Below are 17061 nucleotides of genomic sequence, written 5' to 3' on the forward strand. Positions count from 1 at the left end.
GAGTACGACTCCTTATGGATCCTGAGATAAGATGCGACGATGACCTTTTAGGAAACATTTGCAGTTGTTTTTGTTTAATTCATAGATATATAGATAAATAAATAAAGAGCGAGGGAGAGAGAGATCTGATGATTCCGCAGTTTTGTTAAAGATTTTCAAGCACAGGAGTTCATTCTCTTCCAGGTTCTGAAATACCCTCGAATGCATTGACGCCCTTGAAGAAACCATTTTGTTTTTTCCTAATTCTGAAGACTTCTCCGCTGCGGCCGCGGAGGACGTTTACGAACTCGAGGAAACAGAAGGGAGCGAGGAGGTCCGAGTGCGCCGGAAACCAGATTAGCCAAACGGAGGAGAACGGCCCGATCCCAGCGCCCCGGCGAGACACAGAGCGAGCTCTCTGGTGAGACGCCGTCCACCGCGGGCTCCTCATTGAAAGCGCTCGGCCACTCGGTAACAATACAACGGGTCTGATCCACTGGGAGAAAAGGGAGAAATCCATTATCGATCCCCACCTCGTTGAGGCTGAGAACGCCCCCCCAGCAGCGCTGAATAGGGGCTGCTTTGTACCAGGTGTGGGGGGGGGCGCGCGCTACGGGTCTGGGGAGAGGTGAGAGAGGGCAGAACCACACCGACTGCTGGAGTCCTCCAGTGGAGTCACACACGCACGCGCACACACACGCACGCACATACACGCACGCACACGCGCACACACATACACCGATAGACACACGCGCACACAAACACACACACGCACGTGTGCAAGCACACACACACACACACACACAAACGTACACACACCTGCACAGGTTCAATACTTCATTGTCTCAGACACCTGATACCAGTCGGTGACGTCAGCCCTCAACATCAGAGCGCTTTGTTTTGGGTTCATAGATCGACCAATCGGCTGTCGGCGTCCGTCTCACCAGCGAGGCGTCACGTCAGGCCGCGAGAGGCCCCACCGTGACAGCGCCAACGCCAAGCTCAGCAGAAACGCATGGCGTGCGTGCGTGGTGGGTGTGTGTGCGGTGGGGTGGGGTGCGGTGGGGAAGGGTAGCATCGCGGAACACCAGCGCGGATGACGTTAGCATGGCTAGCATAAAGGTGCTCTTACCTTAGGCTGGGCACGGCGAGGAAAGGCAACCTTCGGATCAATCTGGAACAGAACAGGAGAGAACACGTTAGACGTCTTATAGATATATACACTACAGTATAGATATATAAATATGAATATATACCCATTTATGAAATAACGCTGTCGAAAAAGAGGCAAAACTAAATCTAAAGGAATCAAAAACAAAACATTAAGTGTTATATACATTTTGACAGATGCCCATATTTGGCCGTTTCGCAGGTTGCGACTCCAGATTGGATTTATTGATTGAAAATGACAAGGAGAAAATGAAAGTCTGGGGCCGGGCGACACCTCCGAACGATGAGAGAATCTCGGTGAACCAGCCGCGTTCTCGGCCTAATGCGTGTTATCTCATCAACCCCCGGGCTTCCCGTCCGAGCCGGGGGGGGGGGGGGGGGGTTACTCTGTGGTTAAGGAGAAACCTTAACGAGCTCTGGGTCTGAAGTGAAACGGGAACAGCGACGGCGTCTCGACGCTTGGATACACGAAACGAAACGAAACAAAAAAAAAAGAGCCAACTTTCAAACAATCTCATCCAAAATGACTTTTTGAAGGAGGCTTGGGGGCTGGGGAAGCAAACAGATCGAAATTGCTCTCTTGCAGAAAATGACTTATTTGTTGTTGTTCTACAGGATAGAGCGTTCCAGCTGCATACATTTCAAGTGTTTGCCTATAGGAAGCAATTCCAAAAGCCCGACGGTAATACAGCATGAACTGGGAATCCTCGCCCCCGTGATTGGGCATTAGCCCCGGCGGAGCCCGGCCTGACCACATCCCAGCCCCGGGACCGACGGGCGACGGGAAGTCTGCACGCACAACACAACCGAACGCGACGCAAGCGTCTTCCAGTCAAGTGATTCTCAACGCTTTCCAGTCAAGTTGTTCAACTGCCGTGACAATTAACCCGTGCGCTCCGAAGAGCCGGAACGCTGTCGGGATTGCGGAAATAAAGAGCTGTTGTTCGGAACGCTTTAAACATGCGTTTGTGTTTTCACTTTGTGTTGTTTGAAACAAGAGGCGGTTTGAACAGGACTGAGCGAGACGGAGAGAGAGGGGCGAGAGAGGGGCGAGAGAGGGGCGAGCGAGATGGAGAGAGAGAGGGGCGAGCGAGAAGTAGAGAGAGAGGGGCGAGCGAGCGGGAAAATGGACTGAAGGTGGTGTGTTTGAAAGAGGGCTGTGACGGGTGGTGTTGTTGAAGGGCGGTGTCAGTGACGGGTGGCGTCAGTGTTGCTGACGGGTAGTGTTGTTGACGGATGGTGTCTGTGACGGGTGGTGTCTGACGGGTGGTGTAGGTGAGGGGTGTTGTCTGTAACGGGTGGTGTCAATGACGGGTGGTGTCTGTGTTTGTTGGTGTCTGACGGGTGGTGTCATGACGGGTGGTGTAGGAGATAGGTGGTGTCTGTGACTGGTGGTGGTGTCTGACGGGTGGTGTAGGTGAAGGGTGTTGTCTGGAACGGGTGGTGTCTGAAGGATGGTGTCTGTGTCGTGAGAGGTGGTGTCTGACGGGTGGTGTCTGTGTCTGTGAGGGGTGGTGTCTGAGACGGGTGGGGTCTGTTTCGGCTGGTGTAGGAGACGGGTGGTGCCTTTGACGGGTGGTGTCTATGACGGGTGGTATCTGTGTCGGAAGGTGCTATTGTCGGGTGGTGTAGGAGACGGGTGGTGCTATTGTCGGGTGGTGCTGTCGACGGGTGGTGTCTGTGTCGTTTGGTGCCGTTGTCGGGTGGTGCTGTCGACGGGCGGTGTCAGCGTCGGGTGGTGTCGGCGTAGCGTGGCTCGCGTGCGCGCTACGCCTTCTGCGCCAGGTCAGAGCGGAGACGATGCGTTGCCGCGGCGCTGCCATGAGCCCCGTACTGAATCACATGTAAAGATTTGTTTTAGCACTCTGCTGCGGGCATAACCAATCCAAACTCAATTATCGGACGGCGTATTTATAGAAAACACTATATGTTTTGAATACCAAGTCCCTACAGCTGCGATGGATCTCCCTAATGCGCTCCTCTGTACTGCGTTTAGCCTGCACCGGGGATATTAAACTAGGGCCGCAGAACATCAACTAGACAGGCTTTGTTTCTGTTCTCCTGGACGGTTTTAATTCCCCGTGGTGCGGTTTTATCATGCCTCGCAGTGTATTCCAACAGAACGCGCGCAGCACTGAATATCACACACATTATGACACAAAAAAGAGGTAATAGTGTCCACAGGCCAAATTAATGAATACCATTTTAACATCTTCATTAAAAAATAGGCAGGGACGTCTGGAAATGTGCAAGGATAACTGATTCTGCTCACAAAGAGATGCAATCAAAATGGTAAAATATGGACTTTGTGGTCGTAATCTCGCTCCTACTGTGAATGAATGGTTGGAACCCGACTGGAGAGTCGGGGTCAGGCTTTATTGTTGTCGGGCCTTCACGGTCACATCAGGCCTTCTCTCTCCTCTCAGATTCCACCTGCTAACGACCGCTAGGCCGCATTAGCACTGACGCTAATTGAAACGTTCGTGAAATGCTGTCATTACAGAACATAAATATTATTATTGTTCTGCGTTGGTAGGAATACATTATCCCCATGCTATTTTTCTTTTACAAAAGCATCATCAAAGGTTTGATTATAATGCAAATGTAATCGCATTATGTGAACAAAATTAAACATTGTCGTTTCAAAATGAAACATTGACTACGAGATAAAACTATACAAGAAAACCCTTCATTTACGAATCACTTCAAAAGACTTGGATGCAAAAAGAGAATCTTAAGGATTCCCCACAAAGTGATTTAAATTGGATTTTATTACAAGAATAATGAATTGAGAATAAGGAGTTGAATGGGACAGAACAGACAGAGACAGATAGAGAGACGGACAGACAGACAGAGAGAGACAGATCGACAGACAGACAGACAGACAGACAGACAGACAGACAGACAGACAGACAGACAGACAGAGTGTCAGACAGACAGCCAGACAGAAAGTCAGACAGAGTCAGAGAGACAGGCAGACACTCAGAGAGACAGGCAGACACTCAGAGAGACAGGCAGACACACAGAGAGACAGACAGACAGACAGACAGACAGACACAGACAGACAGACAGACAGACAGACAGACAGACAGAGTGTCAGACAGACAGACAGACAGACAGACAGACAGACAGACAGACAGAGTGTCAGACAGACAGCCAGACAGAAAGTCAGACAGAGTCAGAGAGACAGGCAGACACTCAGAGAGACAGGCAGACACACAGAGAGACAGACAGACAGAGAGCCAGACCGACAGACAGACAGAAAATAGCCAGACAGGCAGACAGACAGCCATAGTGAGTCAGACAGACACACAGAGAGACAGACAGAAAAGTGGCAGACAGGCAGGCCCGATGTGCATTAGCCCGTTGTCATGTGTTCCCTCCACAGTGAACCCCTGATCAATGCGTCCACAATGGGCCTCATGAACATTGAGCCGGTATTAAATATGCATGCTCCCTCAGACACGCCGATATTCTCTTTCAAATTAAACCAACTCGTCTCTGTCAATTGAGTCGCGCTTTAAAACAAATGCGATCGCTCGGGGAACGTTCAGATTTGACTAACGATTAACCGCGGCCCGAACAAACACCTCGCTGATCCGATATGTCGACCCGCCGACGTCCGACTTCCGACGTCGAACAGAACCCAACGCCCCGACCCCCGTGGTTATCGTGGGGTACTGTTCCCAGGCTGTAAGTGGGCCGGGTCGGGAGTCACGTCACGGGACCAGTGTCTAACGGCACTGTGGTCACATCAAGGCAGAGGTCCGGCCCAGACCTAACCAAACGATCAGACGACAGGCCCAGGCCTAACCCAACGATCAGACGACAGGCCCAGGCCTAACCCAACGATCAGATGACAGGCCCAGACCTAACCAAACGATCAGACGACCAGCCCAGACCTAACCCAACGATCAGACGACAGGCCCAGGCCTAACCCAACGATCAGACGACCAGCCCAGACCTAACCCAACGATCAGATGACAGGCCCAGACCTAACCCAACGATCAGACGACCAGCCCAGACCTAACCCAACGATCAGACGACAGGCCCAGACCTAACCCAACGATCAGACGACCAGCCCAGACCTAACCCAACGATCAGACGACCAGCCCAGGCCTAACCCAACGATCAGACGACCAGCCCAGACCTAACCCAACGATCAGACGACCAGCCCAGACCTAACCCAACGATCAGACGACCAGCCCAGACCTAACCCAACGATCAGACGACAGGCCCAGACCTAACCCAACGATCAGACGACCAGCCCAGACCTAACCCAACGATCAGATGACAGGCCCAGACCTAACCCAACGATCAGACGACAGGCCCAGACCTAACCCAACGATCAGACGACCAGCCCAGACCTAACCCAACGATCAGATGACAGGCCCAGACCTAACCCAACGATCAGACGACAGGCCCAGACCTAACCCAACGATCAGACGACAGGCCCAGACCTAACCCAACGATCAGACGACAGGCCCAGACCTAACCCAACGATCAGACGACAGGCCCAGACCTAACCCAACGATCAGACGACCAGCCCAGACCTAACCCAACGATCAGACGACCAGCCCAGACCTAACCCAACGATCAGACGACCAGCCCAGACCTAACCCAACGATCAGACGACCAGCCCAGACCTAACCCAACGATCAGACGACAGGCCCAGACCTAACCCAACGATCAGACGACCAGCCCAGACCTAACCCAACGATCAGACGACAGGCCCAGGCCTAACCCAACGATCAGACGACAGGCCCAGGCCTAACCCAACGATCAGACGACCAGCCCAGACCTAACCCAACGATCAGACGACAGGCCCAGACCTAACCCAACGATCAGACGACAGGCCCAGGCCTAACCCAATGGTGGTTAGACCTGGTCATTGTGACCTGGTAATGGTGGTGGTGCTGAGGAGGGTGGTGGTGGTGGGGTTGGTGAGGGTGGGGGTGGTGGGGTTGGTAATGGTGGTGGTGGGGTTGGTTAGCGAGGTAGAGTTGGTAATGGTTGTGGGTCTGGTGTCGGTGGTGGTGATGGTGAGTGTTGTCATTGTTGTTTGGGTTGGAAACTGGTTCAGTATTCAGTAGTCAGTATGCAGTCTCATAATCCACAGGGTCTTTATAATCCGGTCATTGTGCGGTGGGTTTGGTGGTTGCTCCAGCAGCAGAGCTAACATTAGCCAGCAGCAGAGCTAACATTAGGCAGCAGCAGAGCTAACGTTAGCCAGCAGCAGAGCTAACACTAGCCAGCAGCAGCGCTAACATTAATCAACATCAGAGCTAACATTAGCCAGCAGCAGAGCTAGCATTAGCCAGCAGCAGAGCTAACACTAGCCAGCAGCAGAGCTAACATTAGCCAGCAGCAGAGCTAACTTAGCCAGCAGCAGAGCTAACACTAGCCAGCAGCAGAGCTAACATTAGCCAGCAGCAGAGCTAACTTAGCCAGCAGCAGAGCTAACACTAGCCAGCAACAGAGCTAACATTAGCCAGCAGCAGAGCTAACATTAGCCAGAAGCAGAGCTAACATTAGCCAGCAGCAGAGCTAACATTAGCCAGGTATTCGCCCCCAGTGAGCGCTTGGCATACCCAAAATAAGCAAATATTGTCGCATACGTACGCCCAGACACAGCAATATCCATCTCTGGCCTCGCTGCCTGCAAGGACACAGAGGCTGCTTCTGGTTAATATTTGCAGTTTGCATGAAAAACCTCTTAAACGATCGATCATCCCCTAGAAAGTATCAGTTACGTGGAGTATTATTAGTATCACACGGGCGTTTGACCGTATCAATATTATTCAAATGGTCGCAATCATTTGGTATTGATAATGCAACTGTTTTCCACCTCCGCACTCTTTGAACTGTGTGCCCCCCCAGCAAAGATACAGACAAACCCCTTTCTACAGACTGTACTGTTAACATAGACTATAGTACAGTTAACATACACTAACATCGCTAATACTGTGCTCTCTCTCTCTCTCTCTCTCTCTCTCTCTCTCTCTCTCTCTCTCTCCCCTCTCTCTCTCTCTCTCTCTCTCTCTCTCTCTCTGCCCTCTCTCTCTCTCTCTCTCTCTCTCTCTCTCTCTCCCCCTCCCCTCCCCCCCCCCCTCCCTCCCTCTCCCCCTCTCTCTCTCCCTCTCTCTCTCTCTCTGCGATCAGGGGCGAGAGAAAGTGCACCATATATATATATATATATATATATATATCAGGGGGAGATCTCCCACCACAGCTTCCTATCTGCAGGCAGCACCTGGCTACCAGCTCCCTACCCGTCTCTGAACATCTGTATATCGACAGTTTAAGACTCCTTCCCTTTTCAACTTAAAAAGACTGAATTGTGGTCGTGACGTTCTGTGTGCGTACAAACCGACAGATGAGGGTGAGGAGGACCTCTACTGAGAGAGATCAGAGACGACTGTATATGGGAATAATAGATTTGGTATAAATACAACAATGTGTATCTATATGTGAGCGAGAGGAGCCGTTGTGGTCGTCATCTTTAACCATCAGAGGCGAGAACTGCTGCGTGGTTCCCCCATTCCAGCGTGCGCTTTGTGATCTGAAGTGAAAACAGCAGGTATTCCCACACCGAGACACAAACACGAGACGTTTCATCTCCCAGAAACACATCAGCTATCCGGGACCGAAGAGGGAGAGGGGGGGGAGAGGGAGGGAGAGAGAGAGAGAGAGAGAGAGAGAGAGAGAGAGAGAGAGAGAGAGAGAGAGAGAGAGAGAGAGAGAGAGAGAGAGAACAAGAAAGAGAAAGAGAAAAGGAGAAAGGGAAAGATAAAGAGATGGAGAGACATATAAAGAGATATAGAGAGAGGGGGAAGGGGAGAGACAAAGACAGAGATGGGAGGCAGAGAGAGAGACAGAGACAAAAAGAGACAAAAAGACGAAAAGAAAGAAAGAGAGAGCTGGAGAGAGACAGAGTGATAGAGACAAAAAGAGAAGGAGAAACAAAAATACGAAAAGAAAGAAACATCGAGAGAAGGACAGAGAGGGAAAGAGAGACAAAGATAGAGGGAGAGAGAAGCAGAGAGAGACAGGGTGAGAGAGAGACAGGGTGAGAGAGAGACAGAGTGAGAGAGCGACAGAGTGAGAGAGAGACAGAGTGAGAGAGAGACAGGGTGAGAGAGCGACAGGGTGAGAGAGAGACAGAGTGAGAGAGCAACAGAGTGAGAGAGAGACAGAGTGAGAGTGAGACAGGGTGAGAGAGAGACAGGGTGAGAGAGCGACAGAGTGAGAGAGAGAGAGAGAGGGAGAGAGACCGAGAGAGCGAGAGCGAGACAGCAGTTGACAAAAGCCGGCCGTCCGCTCTGACATTAACAGGGATGTCAAGCAGAGTTAAGCCTCCCCAGCACTCGGCTCTCCTGGTCTCTGAAACATCTCAAACTGTCTGAGAAGTGTCCAGAGAGCGAACAGCTCCCCCCACACCAACCTGCTCTCTCTCCACCCGCCAGACGCGCAGCATTGACCTGGCCAAGGTCACCCCGTGAAGACTCCCCCCACCGGACGACGGGGGAGTTTACCTCCAGGAAGCCCTTCGGTGGTCAGGTGGGAGACCCCCGACACACCGAGCTCTGAGGAGATCCATCCCCCCCCCCCCACCCCCCCCACCCCATCCCTCCTTCAGCGGAGGACGGATCATTGATTATGAATTGGTATTCAGAATGGCGCGCCGATCCGCTCCGATCGATACGTCTCAGTGCGAAGATACTTTTACATTTCAGCGCGTTGTCGGGGAACCATCGGCCAAGAACAGCGGAGAACGGAGAACGGAGAACGGGAGGAACAGCGGTACCAGAAACGCCTTCCTCTCCGTTCTAATAATGGGAACGCTGTTTGTTGCCGAGCGGTTTTCCTCCCGTGTCGTCGTCATGTCCTCATTCACAAAGCGTCCATGTTTTATAAATGGAACGCCGGCTCAGGAACAACAGAGCAGGGAAAACGGAGAATATGTTCTGGGTTAGCACCATGTGTGTTATGAAGCCCCAGGCACCTTTTACCCCATGTCCTCCTCACACACACACGCATACGCACATGCACACAGGAAGTCACACACACACACACACACACACGCACATGCACACAGGAAGTCACACACACACACACGCACACACACACGCACATGCACATACACACGCACATGCACACATACATACATGCACACGCATAAGCACATGCACATGCACACAGGCATCACTCACACGCACACAAACACACACACACACACACACACACACACATGGGCACACACACACACACACACACACACACACACACACACACACACACACACACACACCTGGGCTCCTCTGTGCCAACAGGGGGCCTGTTACAGCCCAGCGACAAGGCACACATCCTGGGGTACCTCTCACCCACACTCCGGGGAGCCCCATTTATATCACCACATCCTTTTGTCCTGTCATGCTGCTAGCCGCGCCACTGCTGCTAGAGACGCTGGTGCTAGCCATGATGCTGCTGCTACTGGTGCTGCTACTAGCGTGATGCTGCTAGCGATGCAATGCACCTCGCCACTGCTGTTCGATATACCGCGGCTAGCCATGCTGCTAGCCGTGCTACTTGAGATGCTGCTGCTAGCGTACTGCTGCCAGCGATGCGTCGGCTAGAGATGCCGCTGCTAGAGAAGATGCTAGTAGAGATGCTGCTGCGAGCCAGACTGCTGCTAGAGACGCTGATGCTAGCCATGCTGCTACTGTACCGCTGCTGCTAGCGTACTACTGCTAATGGCGCGTGCGTCGGACCCCCTCTCACAACGGGCCTAAACGGCACCAGGGGGAACTCTTTATGCTAATGGCCTGTGCATTAAGAGCTAGTTATGGCCTCCGCAATTAAAAGCGCAAGGTAATCAAGGGGAGGAAGTGTGTCTTCCAAGTCTGCGGCGGCGACACAGGACCTGGGAGCCGGCACCAGCTGTTCTGAACGCACGGCTCTGAGGCGGCGCTCAGACGAGAGCGAGAGGCCGCGGGAACGGGAGCACGGCTCAGACGTATGGAGAGCGGTGGGAGAGCGGAGGGAGAGCGGAGGGAGAGCGGTGGGAGAGCGGAGGGAGAGCGGAGGGAGAGCGTCTGCCCTCCTCCACCGTCTCCTACACGGCGCCGTCCGGCCGCTCCACTCAGCGTGGAGGAGGCGGGCCGCTCGGAGGGGATTTGTCGCCCACACGTCAGAGCGAGCGACGAGCAGAACAACGGCGTTTAAGAGGCCGGAACGGTTCGGGCCCTCGGAAGGGTCCGCGTGTTCCACATAATGAAGGACAGAGAGGAGAGAAAGGACAACAAATAACGTGTGTATGGATACTGTGCTCCTCGCTCTCCTCTTTACATACGTAAAAATAAGTAATGCCAGAATAATTCTCATGCTATATTAAAGTAAGAATGAATCCAAACTACTGCATTAAGCCGCGGTGTTGTCCCCGCTCTGCGGTGCAGACGTGTGCGCTGACTCTATATATACACACACAGCACCACGGATCCAGGCCAGCGGAGAACAGGACGGGCTGCGACCTACATCCTCCCCCAGCCTCCACCCAGCCTCCACCCAGCCTCCACCTCCACCCAGTCTCAGCCTCCACCCAGCCTCCACCTAGCCTCCACCCAGTCTCAGCCTCCACCCAGCCTCCACCCAGTCTCAGCCTCCACCCAGCCTCCACCCAGTCTCAGCCTCCACCTAGCCTCATCCTCCACCCAGCCTCCACCTAGCCTCATCCTCCACCCAGCCTCCACCTAGCCTCAGCCTCCACCTAGCCTCCACCCAGCCTCATCCTCCACCCAGCCTCCACCCAGCCTCAGCGTCCACCCAGCCTCATCCTCCACCCAGCCTCAGCCTCCACCCAGCCTCCACCCCTAGCCTCGGCCTCCACCCACAGCCTTCACCGTCCCACAGCCTCCACCTAGCCATAGCCTCCACCCAACCACTGCCTCCACCCAGCCACCATGGAGCCCCGGACGGGCGCCGAGCCATCGGTCACTGTCACACTCCTCCTCATGCATTATCTTCTGCTGCACGGATTTTAACCCCAGACCCAGCTGGTCAGTTGCTTAGCGATGCACCTGCTCCCTGACGTTACACACACACACACACACACACACACGTGCACACACACACACACACACACACACACACACACGTGCACACACAGATATACGCACGCACACAGACAGACGCACACACACAAGGACGCGCACTCACGCACACAACCTGTAAACAATGTGAGCCAGTGTTTAATAACGCCGATGGCTGAAGTTAGGCAGCACGCTGACCAGCTCTGACTAGCTGGTTAAGGTGCTCTTCGTATTTAGGTTGACGACCCGGATATGAGGAAATGGAAATGAGCAAACTGATGTCAGGTTAAAGAGAAAGTGTGGTTTTCTTCTGAATTCACGTTTGACCTAATTACGTCAAAAGTCCCCAGTATTATTCATAGCTCTAAATCAAGAACACTACACACTAGGTTCACTCCATTAGGTATATTCAAGCAATGGTCATTGCACACATTAATTGCATTTCTAAAAAGCCATAATATTTACCCATGCTCTTAATATTTTTTTTATGTATTTTGATGTTTTTTTATGTTAACAGCATACCCACCCGTGTGTTTGTACACATCTTAATTCTTAAAATATTGAATCACCTAAGGGAAAAGATGAGCAAAATATGCAGTTGTCATAAGACTCTGGACTTAAAATACCCCTTCATGTTATTACAGAGCCCAAAATAAAAAGGCTCCTCACTGCCAGCCGGCGTCACGAGAGAACGCCTCACCGTGCCGGGACTGCGGAAACCAGCGCTGGATAAAGAGAGCCCACTACTGTCAAGGTCAGAGGTCAACACTTGAACGTGAAGAAAGCCCGACACAGTAGCTCTGGGCTAGCATCAATCAACCCCGCACCGTTCAACCCCATGTGGCGACATAGGGGCAGGACGTCTAGGGGATAGGGTGTAGGCTCTAGGTTCAAACCCTCATGTAGTCCAACCTGCTGCAATCCCACAGCAAGATGACCCCTGACCCCAACCTGCTCCCCGATGACCTGTCACCCCGACGGTCTAAGACCTGACCGTCTAACCCCTGCCTTGTCCTTAACGACCTGTCTCTTAATTCACTGGTAGTCACTTTGGACGAATACATCTGCTCAGAGACTAAAGAGGGAACAGAGATATCATAAATAAGTCAAGAGAAAGTTTGTTCTTCTTCAGGCTTCTAAGAGAGAGATTGAGGCTGAACAAATGAACCCGTTCCGAGGCCAGGTGAAGGGATGCCCGGTGACCATCGCGAGCGGCTAACGGCTGTAAGCCACCGACGCCTCCTCTGTAGTTCAACGCCGCTCGGGAGAGTTCAGACCCCTCTCGTAAAACTACAACCTCCTCCGGGGTTCCCACGAGAGAGAAGAACACTCAGAAAAGAGCCGGTCCCCGAAAAACACAGAAACCCCTGGAACCTCGTACCGTTTATAACCTGCGTCGCTCTTAATCAACTCACCACCAATCTGAGCACCAGAATCAAAGAGCAACAGGCTTTGATATAACCTGTGTGCTGGTGCAGCGTATTACCTATTTATTACCACATACACTATTCATAATTGTGTGTTCTGCTCAGTGGAGCAGACAACGTGTCTTTCTAAATATATCTGCTAAGAGCCGGCTGGGTAGGAGCTGTTTCCTGTAGCCGCTAAGCTAGCACAGCGTGGGGCTTCTCAAACTACCAGGGGCGCTTTCTGTAGGCTGGTCGGAGGGTAGATATATATATATATATATATATATTATATATAAATATATATATACCTTCATATCATCGGTATTCTGAGGCGTCTGCGTTCGCTTTCATCACCAATGACACGCATTAGCAGATATTTTTTTTTATTAATCTCACAAAGTCAACTTCACAAACCGAGTGTGTGTGTGTGTGTGTGTGTGTGTGTGTGTGTGTGTGTGTGTGTGTGTGTGTGTGTGTGTGTGTGTTGTTGGTTCTATAAATAAAACTACGATAAATAAAAATAAATAATTTAAAAACTGCGTTCTAATTTTCAGTTAATGTTTATTTAACACTTTTTTTTTTATTTATTCAATTCTAATTTAATTCATTTGATGAGAATAAAAGGTTAATATATAAGGCCAATGTCAAATAAGTTAACAAAAATAAATAGATATTGCTCAGTTATTAACGTGTGCCTGTGAATGTGTGTTAGTGCGTGCCTGTGTCCGTGTGCATATGCACGTGTGTGCGTGTCTGCATGTTTGCCTGTGCGTGTCTGTGTGTGTGTGCATGTCACGTGATGCGGGGGAACATGAGCTCAGTGAGAGTGCACGTGGCTGCAGTGGAGGCAGAAGGGGGCGTGTCCGCATGCAGAAGGGGCGTGTCCACATGCAGAGGGGGGTGTGTCCACCTCCGCAGGCAGAAGGGGGCGTGTCCCCTCCACAGACAGGAGTTTAAAGCCAACATGAATGTCATTCCCCCCACCGGTCGGAACGCGGACATGAACGTGTGAATCTCAACCCGAGGCCGGCGGCAGGCCGATGACAGGATGAACTCGGATCTGTTTTATGTTTTAGGATCTAAAGAGTCAATAACACAACGAGGTGTGTTTACCACGCAGACGCACAATAAAAGCCCTAAAGTGGGCATCCCCTGACGGCCTTTGGGGGCAACTGGGAGCCAACTGGGAGCCAACTGGGAGCCTACTGGGAGCCTACTGGGAGCCACTGGGAGCCACTGGGAGCCTACTGGGAGCCTACTGGGAGCCTACTGGGAGCCACTGGAAGCCTACTGGGAGCCTACTGGGAGCCTACTGGGAGCCTACTGGGAGCCACTGGGAGCCTACTGGGAGCCTACTGGGAGCCTACTGGGAGCCTACTGGGAGCTGAATGGCGACAGCAAACTAAAGTGGGCCGGGGTGACAGAGCGATGGAGCCGGAGGGAGACTCACCGTCTTGGAGTCCAGTTCGTGGTGCGGCTGAGCCAAGACTTTATCCACGCTGGCCGCGTCTGTAAACGTTACAAACCCAAACCCTCTGCAACAGAAGAGAGACACACACCGTCAGCACAGGGTCAGTGGAGAACGGGCCGTCAGACATGGACCACAGTGGACCAAAGTGTCGTAGCTTTGGCTAAAAACCCTATGATGCAGACATCAGACGACTGTCCCTAGCTTATCTATGTTTCGGTATCCGTCCCTATTCAAATAAACCTTCAAAAATAAATACATTTAATGAATGAAAGTGTTCAAGCATTGTTTCGGTCCGCACAAAAAGCAACAGCAATAACAATGCTCGATCAATCCGTGTTGTTGGAGGAATGAGATCAGTGTTCACCAATAATCACGCGTGTTATTAAAAATCCACATAGGTGATTAGCAGCGAAGGATAACGCACGGGACAGTCGATGTCTGCAAGGGTAAATTATCTGAGGACACACACACGCACGGACGCTAAACACGCGCCCGCGCACGGACACACGGTGGTGCAATCACAGAGTCAATGTCAAAAATTGCATTGGTCGCAGCCTCCCAGCGCTGATCATTTAGAGCTGATCTGACTCGCTGTGCTACTACACGCACGACCACGTGCACGCGCGCCCACGACCACACAAGCACAGCAGGCACGGGAAACATACGCTTGCACACACGTACGGGCACACAGACTCGTGCACACACACACACACACACACACACACACACACACACACACACACTAACAAACACATGCACAAACGCGCCCGCGCGCACACACACGCACACACACACACTGTGGATGGATTTCCACTAAACATCTAGAAAGTAGCGGCGTGTCGCGTGACTCTGTGGGAGAAAAGGCGCGTGTACCTGGAGCGCTTGGTCGTGGGGTCCCGCATCACCATACATTCCCGGATCTCCCCGAATTTACTGAAATAGTCTCTAAGGCTGTCTGTGGACACAAGGAGAAGAAGACACGGCGGGGGTCATTTCACACGCACGTATACGTGCACCGCCGCTGTCACCGCGATTCAAAAAACGCCCCGCGATGCGCATAGGGGTCGAATAGAGGACTTGGGATGAACACAGATCAGAAATAACACACACACACACACACACACACACACACACACACACACACACACAAACACGCACGCACAAAGACGCACGCATGCACGAACACAAACACACACACACACACACACACACGCACACACACACACATCCCAGATCCAGTGCTGCACAGTGCACACATCAGTGCACAGTGTAGACACACAAACGACATACACACACACACAACAACACTCAACAACACACAGCGCCATTACAGCGTCCACCACACCGGACTGGGTTCGACGGTCGGCGGTAACGGGGAGAGCGTACCTGGTGAAGTCTGCCAGCTGAGTCCTCCGATAAACATTTTACTGGAGGAGGAAAACACAACACAAGTCAGTCCAGATGTCAGCTCGGCCATTTTGACGACTAACTACTTCTAAAAGCGCCCTTAAAAGGAACCGAGAGACTAAAGTGGTCTCCGGTGGGGCTGGCGACGTGTCTCCGCCGGCTCTGGCGACCCTCGGTCCGGACGCCAGGCGGGGAAGTGGCCGGGGAGGGAAATAGAGGGGAGCCGGGGAGGCGAAGTGCGTACACTGCCCGAGCGACCCGCCGCACGGAGCTCCGAGAGTGCGCTATAAAAAGATCTGCTCACAGTCAAACAGTCGCATAACACATAACGCCTTACCCCGGATCATGTTGTGAGTCGTTTAGGCTTCCAGAGGTGGCTTGGGTCCCGTCCGCTTCCATATCTAACAAAAACTAGAGGCTTCAACTACAGGAACAGACGCACAGCTACGGCAGGAGATCTGCAAAGCCCCGCTATGAGGATAGGACTGTGCCGGGGATGAAGCGTCACACGTGGGATCAGCAGCCGTGCGCCCTCCCCTCTCTCCCGGTCCGCTCTACAGGGGGCGGAGCCTCGGCGGGCAGGGGGCGTGTCCTCAGCTAGGCAGGGGGGCGTGGTCTCTGCCCACGAAGGGGGGCGGGGCCTGCGGCTGTCACCTAACCAATACAATTGACGTCAATTGAGACAATCTGCAAAGCAATCCGCCCATTGGTCATAAATCGCCCGTGAGTGTGAGAGTGTTTGTTAACAATGTTGTAAATTCAAAAACCCCTGAAGGGCCTGAGGCATGCACCCGATAAAGGTCAGAGAGACATAAACAAAATAAAGTGTAGGCCTATATTTTGCAAAGTAGAGTTTTTAATGCCTTTTATATTTCGTCATATTTTCTTTTTAACAAAGAATAGAACTGGCTCTCTGATGACGATTGTCACTGTATCTGACGGAATTACCTTTTAAAAAACCTTTTGTGTTTCAACTCCTTGTTTTGATTCTAGGTCTGTCGTTCAGAACAACGACAACATTGAGAACTTAGAGAGCGATCCACAAAGGTGTCTGTTGTGTTGTGGTGGGGGTCACGTTTCTCTCACTCTCATTCTTTGGCATACTTAAACAGTAAAGGGGAGTGAAACACATGCACAATCACGCTCTCACACACACACACACACACACACACACACACACACACACACACACAAACACAGCCTTGCACGCACATACGCACACACACAGCCTTACACGCACGCACACACATGCACAGCCACGCATACATGCGCACAACCAGGCATATGCACATACCAGGATACACACACCTACGTTCCTTGCATGCAAAGAAACGCACACAAACTACTAACTGTTTACGGATAACAATGACGGATTCATGTCTTTCATTGGGATATGAAATAGAAGTGTTGTAACATTTCAAGAAACCGCAAGTATTGTAGTGCCTTTAAGGTCAAGTTATTTATTAAATAAACTTGAAGACTGTGGGTTAAAATCCATATCTCGGCCGCACGAAAACCACAAATCACACGGCAAGTT

General features: G+C 51.9%; 1 protein-coding gene across 1 annotated transcript; it reads right to left on the reverse strand.

Annotated features, from left to right (window-relative positions):
* Positions 1–997: 997 nt before the first annotated feature.
* LOC132461075 (RNA-binding protein Musashi homolog 2-like) lies at positions 998–16070 on the reverse strand. The gene is made up of 5 exons (XM_060056152.1): positions 15862–16070; positions 15504–15544; positions 14991–15072; positions 14097–14181; positions 998–1153 (listed from the first exon to the last, which is right to left on the reverse strand). Exons 1-5 carry the CDS (start codon positions 15921–15923, stop codon positions 1091–1093), a joined length of 333 nt encoding a protein of 110 aa, XP_059912135.1. The 5' UTR covers positions 15924–16070; the 3' UTR covers positions 998–1090.
* Between the last annotated feature and the right edge of the window lie 991 nt (positions 16071–17061).

Source organism: Gadus macrocephalus, chromosome 7 (assembly GCF_031168955.1).
Source record: "Gadus macrocephalus chromosome 7, ASM3116895v1".
NCBI lineage: Eukaryota > Metazoa > Chordata > Actinopteri > Gadiformes > Gadidae > Gadus > Gadus macrocephalus.